The sequence below is a fragment of the Sycon ciliatum genome, chromosome 3, assembly GCF_964019385.1.
Source record: "Sycon ciliatum chromosome 3, ocSycCili1.1, whole genome shotgun sequence".
Classification (NCBI taxonomy): domain Eukaryota; kingdom Metazoa; phylum Porifera; class Calcarea; order Leucosolenida; family Sycettidae; genus Sycon; species Sycon ciliatum.
The window spans coordinates 24,428,847-24,437,346 of NC_088645.1; the positions used below are offsets into that span (position 1 = coordinate 24,428,847).

The following is an 8,500-nucleotide window of genomic DNA, read 5'->3' on the forward strand; positions in this document are numbered from 1 at the left end:
TGGTAATATGGACTACGTAGTGGCAAGCAACAGCAGTTGTGATGCCTCATATTATTGTCACACCTCGACTGGCTCAAGAGTCAAAATTAATGCTGCCATTAAATAATTCTGGCATGGATGCAATGCATGATCTATGACCTATAGTAGGCTATACAGCCCAGGCATACTGCAAGCCATCTAGTAGTAAAATTATGGCATTTTACTACTCTCTGATGCAAGTCCAATGCTCAGATCATGCAAGCATGGGCACAGCATCATCGTCTGCATGTCAGCAAGAGTAACTATTGTAATAAGCTATCCGGCTTGTTGACAGAAATGCAGTCATGACATGTACATAGTCATTGTACATGCCAGCCTGAGTCTAGCAATATTACATGCCAATAATCCAGATATGCATGCATGCAAGCACATTCACTGATTCAGCTTTCGAATGCATGTCACCATGGTCACCGCTGGACAAGGGAAGGCGCCAACAATTGCTGACAGCTGCAACAATGAGCAGTCGCCCAGATCTGGTTATAGACAGTAATACCATGATTACTAGTGATGACTCACACAGACTGACAGTACCACTGCACTAAGACAAAGGAATACGTCACTCTCTCTCTCATGGACACCAAAACCGACACAAGAAAACAAACCAAGAGATGCTCCATTGCAAGTAAGGGGCGTCACCGATGCTTTCGACTCCTTTTGATAGGCACCCATTTGATTTAGGAGAATCCTTCAAATAAGACATCAATGTAAATCAATGGTGATACCGCCAAGCATAGGGAAGGCCTTCTGACAACATGGACACCACATAACCCAGTGCAGCACGAAACCAGGGATTTGCACCACGCGCATGCTGACACCCTGAACAGACCGACTGACCATCACACACATAGGATAGTGCACCCTAACGATCGGCACTCACAATTTCAAACAAAACTGCGCGCGAAGGAAGCCAACAGAAGCACACGCACACACGTACGCACGCACACACTTCAATAGAAAGAGCAGACAGCGATAAAACGACAAAAATGAGCTACTGTTGATGAAGAATAGAAGAGCGCATGTGTTTCATGAAGCAATATTATATTAAAAAATTCCGAATATAACTGGATGTCATGGAGCAGAACTCGAGGGTTAGGTAATGTGTGTAATCACAGTAAATTAAAATAATTACACCTGGTACTAAAACTGAAAAGAAAGAAAAAAACAGGATTGATAGCAAAATGAAGAGTGCCACAAGCAGAACCGAAAACGACTGACTTCAAGGTCTGAGCATACACAACAGTGAATGTCTTCAAGAGGCTGATAGTGAATCACAGAAGGCGGACGAGGCACTGAACATATCAAACGGCAGACAAATGCTGGTGGCGGTTGCGTGCGGGAAGGCCGCTGACTTCAGCACACGGCACAGATCGCGACTCCACCGCCGTGACAAGCACACACGGAACAATCTAGACACAGAGCCAAGGTTGGAACAGGACGGGATCCTTTGAAAAAAAAAAAAAAAAAGCTTTGACGAAAATATGAGCAAGCTGAAGAGCTCAAGGTTGGAGATTTCTACAGACTACAAAGGTTAGGCGATCTAACAAACTCAGCAACTATGGTTACTAGGCTGTTGGTACATGCAGCTCAGTAACCGTGGTGACCACGCCATTGGCATCTCGGTGACTATTCAAATGGCCGATGACAACGGCGGGCTCTATTACTGTTAGGACACATGGAAGCATGACCTATTTGGGACATGCATGCCGCAAGAACTGGTATTGGTGCAGCGAGCGTGGCCCAATTAGCTGGCACGCGCAACTTTGGCTTGCGGTTCCACTGCTGCTGATGTGGCGGCCACTGTTGCTTCTGCCGCTGCTGCGGGTTCTTTAGACGCTTCGTGTCGTTGGTACTTGCTGGGGTCGAGGTTGAGAAACTCCACAGCGTTGCCGGAGAGCAGCTTGTCTTTGAGCTCGCCGCTCATGTCCGACATTGACTCGATCAGCTTGCCTGGGTGGTGTTCGCCCAGCGGGAACGGGTAGTCGGTGCCGAGGCACACGCGACTCTCGCCCATCGTCTGCACGAGGAAGGCGAGCGCGCTGGGGTCGTGCACCAGCGAGTCGGTGTAGACCTGGCCGAGGTACTTGCGCGGCGTGTGCGGGTTGTTCGTGGCGCACAGGTCCGGCCGCACGTTGAAGCCGTGCTCGATGCGCCCGATGGTGAACGGAAACGAGCCGCCGCCGTGCGCAAAGCAGACCCGCAGCTTGGGGAACTGCTCCAGCACGCCGCCAAACATCATGCTGCACATGGCCGTGGCCGTCTCGGCCGGCATGCCGACCAGCCATGGCAACCAGTACTTGGACATGCGCCCGTCCAGCTGCATGTCCCACGGGTGCACGAACAGCGCCGCGCCGAGCTCCTCTGCGGCCGCGAAGAACGGCCGCAGCTCCGGCGCGTCCAAGTTCCAGTCGCCGATGTGCGAGCCGATCTGCACGCCCGGGAATCCCAGCTCGGTCACGCAGCGTCTCAGCTCCTGCACGGCCAGCTCCGGTGCCTGCATGGGCAGCGTGCCCAGAGCGGCGAATCGCGACGGGTGCTTTTTCACCGTACTCGCCAAATCGTCGTTGACAATTCTGCACAAATCCAGCGTATCCTCAGGCTTCGCCCAGTAGCTGAACATCACTGGAACGGTGGATAGGACCTGAACGTCCACGCCAGTGGCGTCCATCTCGGCAAGGCGCGTCTCGGCGTCCCAGCAGTTGGCGTCGATCACGCGAAACAGCTTGCCGTCGCGCATCATCTTGGCCTGACCCTGGCAGTGGTGCTGCAGCTGAATCCATCCACCGTAGCCATAGCGTTCCTTCAGGTCTGGCCATCTTTCAGGCAGAATGTGGCAATGCACGTCTATCTTCATAGCAAATGCTAGGGAGAGAGAGATTCCAAACCAATGCCAATAAAAAACAAACGACGCAGCTAGCTCCAATCCAAAAAAACAGGAGCCACTGGCACTGCGAACAAAGAAAAACAAATCACTCAGCACGGCAGTGCAGTGTAGCCGTGTAGGTTGAACATGTGGGTTGCATGTGTGGTGAGGAGTTTTCGTGCTTTTGTCATGGATGATCAAGTCGGCAAAAAGCTCGCAAGCTTGTACGATGACATACCCCCGACACACCTGCGTCGTCAAGGTGAAGAATGGCGTCGCCTCGCGGCTGCGCTGCGCCGTGCCACGGCGACGACGACCAGATTGACACGTTGCCGTGAATGAAGCCAGGAGATGAGTTGGGCGAGAACAGTACTCGTAGTATAGATCGATCTTTTGACTACAAAAGATGAAGGTCAAACTCAAAAGTCAAAACTCAACAACCGGTATGCACGCACTGCATGTACTGTCTGTAGAAATCTACTCATTTTCTTGTTTGTTCATGTGTTGTCGAGTTGTCTGAGGCTTTTTGCCATTGTGTGTTTTTGTCTTCAACGAAATTGGTTGGGAGCAAACCAAGAGTAGTGAGACTGTAGCAGACATGCCTAGCAGCAAAGCCCTTTCGGTGGGCCTCATTGCTGCCGTGTTTCTCGTGGCTGGTTTGGTGAGTACGAGTGTGTGGTCGAATTCAACATTCTAGAATTTACTTGTAGAAATAGAATTTACATACTCAAATAAACTATTTCTCTCAGGCGTATACGTAGCTGGTAGCTGTGATTATGGATTTCCTTCCTTTCCCAACGCGTATGTTGCAAAATGACCTTGACGAAGAAATATTTTTGGAACTCGAAGATACCATTCGCTGTGGATGGTGTTGCTTCTGTCACACTTCCTCGCCACACTCACGCTCTCATAGTCGCAGCCTCGCCTAGTGGAACGCCGGACACTAATTGCGATTACAAATAGTCCAATGAGTGTGGTGACACAGTAGGAGTGCGAACACCCTGCGTGCTGCTAATGGCTACTTGTAAAAATGATAACGTTTGACTTCTCACCAGAAATTATTGTGATCCCCATGTTTGAAATTTTTGAGGAAAATTCCGTATTCCGCCTGCGACTACCGGTACATTGTTTTGTTATGAGGAAGATATTGAGAATGCCCGTATATGAACACGTGCGCCGGATTATCAAAAAAGAGATTTGGGCTATACGATCAGAGAGGGTTCTTTGCTGCACTTCATTTTAATTGGGCAGAATACATCCTTGACTGTTTTAATAGCATAGCACTTTGACGGAACTATGCACAGGCAGTTATGCATTATGCACCGCGGCATGCACTCTACTGTCGCGTTGGAAAATGCCAGCCATAAGCAACTGCAGCGAAACTTACATGATGTTATCTGGTAATTGATTGATTCACGAGACTCTGAGCGGCAGCGGGTATGTTTCATAAGCGAGGACCCAGCCGCTTACTACGTGTAGCTGTATAGTGCTGCGTACTTGACACATGGCAGATATTTCAGGTTCTGAAATTGGTTTGTAATAGAACTACGAATCTTCTAAAAAGACGTTTTGGTGGGAATTGCAGGTTTCACCCGTTATACGAGAAGGCAGCACTAGTATTGCTAATACCAAGAGTTCATACCCCCCCCCCCCCCCCCCCAGAGTGTGCAACTGCCTGCACAACCTCTATACAGTGCTGCGCTCGCAGAACTGCACATCACGTGACATGGTTCACATGTTTACACTGGCAAACGGTGCGCAAAGTGACCACAAGAGAGTTGAACCCAAAGCAGGGTTGCTTACAGCCCTGCATACAATGTGTACGGGTTCGTCACGTGTGAAGTTCTGCCGTCGCAGACCCCATAGCTGCAGTTGCACAGTCTTGCTAAGTTGCTAGGGTTGGGAATTATGTACTCTCGCCAGTGCCTACAGGGGAGTAAACTTTAAGAACACTGCAGCAACGACAGCTTTGTAAAACTATGCTTGTTCGTCTGGTGCTGTGTGTGTGTGTGTGTGTGTGTGTGTGTGTGTGTGTGTGTGTATAGGCACATCTGGGCGAGTGCAAGAAGTCCGTCAGCACGAAGGACGTGATCAGCATCGATGACTTGAAGGCATTCAAGAAACTTATCAAGGAGAAGACCAACGTGTTGACCCTCTTTGGCAAGAATGGTACGTCTTCATGCAAGCATGTGTGTGTGTGTGTGTGTGCGCGTGTGTGTGTGTGTGTGTGTGTGTGTGTGTGTGTGTGTGTGTGTGTGAACGTGCGTGACAAACACAGAGACAGACAGACATCTGCAGATAGTCAACTTGCTCAACAGGAGCGAGACTTGATGCATATGATACGGATTTAATACTAAGACATTTTTGACAACTTTGTATCTTGTTCAGAATGACGTTGACTGATCAGGGAAGCACAGTTATAATTATACATATCTTCTACCAGCGAGTTGCACACGTTACGAAGCGAACGGGATGAATAATAGAACGGAGTTGAATTGTGGTGAACGGATGAACAAGCAATGCCAAAATCCAATGCGTAACATAGACTGATGGCGTTTTGTGGTCCGAGCAAAGGTTGGGCGCCAATGTTGACTATGTGTGTATGTGTGTTTGTGTATGTGCACGTGTAGCCAAAGTCATCAACGCTCTCCTTTCGGAGTTTGCCCAGGCAGCGACGGCAGTGAAAGGTCAGGGGACCATGGTCACCGTCGATTGCTCGTAAGTTCCTCTCCATAGCCAGGCAATTCTAGAGGTTGTGCAATTACATCATAATACTGCCATAAAGGAGGACAGTTGATTGGCAAACTGGGAGAAATGTGTACTGAGATCTAAGCCCTAATATGGAAGCCAGTTGAGTGGCGAAAGTGATATTTTATTGACTTCTGAGTGGCGAAAGTGATGTTTATTGACTTCTGAGTGGCAAAAGTGATGTTTTATTGGCTTCTGAGTGGCAAATGTACTATGATGAGTCATTTGCATAAGTTCTAATAGACGGTGGATTGTCCGCCGTTGTTGCCATTGAACACAATCATGTTCACTGATGTGCTGGTGAAATGTGTGTAGTGCCGCGTGCAGTGGAAGTGGTGTCACCGATAGCGCTGCAGCTGCTCATGGACTGGAATTATCCCATTGCCGGTTGTGAATGGTTTGGCTGAAGTGTGTGTGTGTGTGTGTGTGTGTGTGTGTGTGTGTTTGGGGGTGAGGGGATGTGTTGGAACAAATACTGGATACCTGGACTGTATCGGAGGGTGCTGTAATTTCCAAGCTTTATCCGTGTAATGTGTTCTGCGAATGCGTGCATGTGTGTGTGTGTGTGTGTGTGTGTGTGTGTGTGTGTGTGTGTGTGTGTGTGTGTGTGTGTGTGTGTGTGTGTGTGTGTGTGTGTGTGTGTGTGTGTGTGTGTGTGTGTGTGTGTGTGTGTGTGTGTGTGTGTGTGTGTGTGTGTGTGTGTGTGTGTGTGTGTGTGTGTGTGTGTGTGTGTGTGTGTGTGTGTGTGTGTGTGTGTGTGTGTGTGTGTGTGTGTGTGTGTGTGTGTGTGTGTGTGTGTGTGTGTGTGTGTGTGTGTGTGTGTGTGTGTGTGTGTGTGTGTGTGTGTGTGTGTGTGTGTGTGTGTGTGTGTGTGTGTGTGTGTGTGTGTGTGTGTGTGTGTGTGTGTGTGTGTGTGTGTGTGTGTGTGTGTGTGTGTGTGTGTGTGTGTGTGTGTGTGTGTGTGTGTGTGTGTGTGTGTGTGTGTGTGTGTGTGTGTGTGTGTGTGTGTGTGTGTGTGTGTGTGTGTGTGTGTGTGTGTGTGTGTGTGTGTGTGTGTGTGTGTGTGTGTGTGTGTGTGTGTGTGTGTGTGTGTGTGTGTGTGTGTGTGTGTGTGTGTGTGTGTGTGTGTGTGTGTGTGTGTGTGTGTGTGTGTGTGTGTGTGTGTGTGCACATGTCTGTGCACATATGTGTATGTATGTGTGTGTGCATGCCTTCCTGCCTGCCTGTTTGTTCTCATGTACACATGTGCGCTGACGTACAGGAAGACAAAGAAGATGTGTAAACGCCTGGATGTGTCCAGCCGACACGAGACTACTCTTAAGCATTACCTGTAAGTCTGGTCAACTGGGCGCAATCACACCGATTCCTTTGCTACCACTACTGCTGCTGTGGTCACAGTGACGCAGCTATCTCCAGCCGTTGCTTTAGCTTGGTAGTGGGGCTTAGATTGTCCGGCTGAATCCCGATGCGAATACCGTATTTTCCGGAGTACAAGCCGCACCCAGAATGTCTGTCACGAAATACGGACACGTCTACCCTGTTTACAGCCGTGAATTTGACTATCGTAGTATACGCCACACCGCTTATCCTAGTACTCCGGACAATACGGTACGGTGGTCCCTCTAGAATCCGGCACCATTAATATTGTGCTAAGGGAATTCGGCTGGATTAGGAAGGGTGCTGGATTAGGGAGGGTGCTGGATTAGGGAGGGTGCTGGATTAGGGAGGGTGCTGGATTAGGGAGGGTGCTGGATTAGAAAATCTGATTTACTGCTGCAATGTGCATGAAAAGGAGAATTTAGTAACTGAAAATTATGCTCGTTTATCTCTTAATTTGCTGGCCGAAAATCCTATATATAGGATTTGAAAATGTGTGCCTTTTATGCGGTTGTTATTGGTCATCACGACCAATAATAATGACATAATGGTTTTCATGGAAGTTGTTAATATGTTTGAGGCATGAATGTTTACATTTTAGATTCATAGGAGGATAACATTTCTGATGAATACCCATTTTCAGCAATAATTGGAAATTTGAGCATAATTGTTCAGCTGATGTCATGGAAAGGACTGAAGCAGTGAATGTGCAGAAGAACATTGCAGGTGTGGCACGGGGTGGTTTCATGACGACATATCGCACATGCCGTCATGAAACTACCAGTTTTAAGGATAAAACAAGGTCCAATAAAATCTCAAATCCTATATATAGGATTCGAAAAATAGGGCACAGGCCTTAGTAATATTGGGCAAGGAGATGAGCCTGAGATGGTAGTGTTTGAAAAAATTATCTTATTCAACTCTCGATATCTACTAAGACCAAGCAAGGAAGAATTGGTCACATATTTTTTGCTATTCTCATGCCACACCCATTTTGAGTTGAAAAATATGACCAAAATCCTATATATAGGATTTAGCAAATTAAGAGATAGAGGGTGCTGGTTTTATAAAGTGCTGGATTAAAGATAGATGACTGTACTTGAGCACACCGCTTCAGGAGCTGCATCTGTGCCTTGATCCTTGAGGGTGGTGGCGTTCCTACGGATGCGGGAAAACTCGGCCTCCGGCCGAACCATGAATTTTAATTTTTTAATTTTTAGCAAGTATGATGATGTCCATGCGAGTATGTCGAACATAGACACTACAATGTTACTGAGTCTCACGAGAACTGTGAATTTGTTTGAGCACTCTGCAGGAGTTCCTAGTGATTGTCACTTCTCAACAAGTCAACATGATTATATCGAATAAATTCCTGCATTGGTTGTGTGTTGTGTTGTCCTGTTCCAAGGAACGGTGAGTATCACAAAGAGTACGACCGTCTGTTCCGTCTCAAGTCTCTGGTTAGCTTCATGAAAA

At 47.9% G+C, this 8,500-nt stretch overlaps 2 protein-coding genes across 2 annotated transcripts; one reads left to right on the forward strand and one right to left on the reverse strand.

The window, feature by feature from the left end:
• Positions 1-884: 884 nt before the first annotated feature.
• On the reverse strand, positions 885-3,008 carry LOC135811852 (2-amino-3-carboxymuconate-6-semialdehyde decarboxylase-like). Its single transcript, XM_065325090.1, has one exon. It carries the CDS (start codon positions 2,888-2,890, stop codon positions 1,781-1,783), a length of 1,110 nt encoding a protein of 369 aa, XP_065181162.1. The 5' UTR covers positions 2,891-3,008; the 3' UTR covers positions 885-1,780.
• A 344-nt stretch (positions 3,009-3,352) lies between these two features.
• Positions 3,353-8,496, forward strand: LOC135812362 (uncharacterized; the record flags this gene model as incomplete). The annotated part of the gene is made up of 5 exons (XM_065325737.1): positions 3,353-3,560; positions 4,945-5,068; positions 5,530-5,617; positions 6,909-6,977; positions 8,433-8,496. Coding segments are annotated over exons 1-5 (408 nt in total), but the record flags the coding sequence as incomplete, so codon positions are not given.
• Positions 8,497-8,500: the final 4 nt, after the last annotated feature.

Coding starts and splice junctions, on each gene's coding strand:
- LOC135811852 (XM_065325090.1), bottom strand. CDS start 2,890: ATGAAGATAGACGTGCATTGCCACATTCTGCCTGAAAGATGGCCAGAC.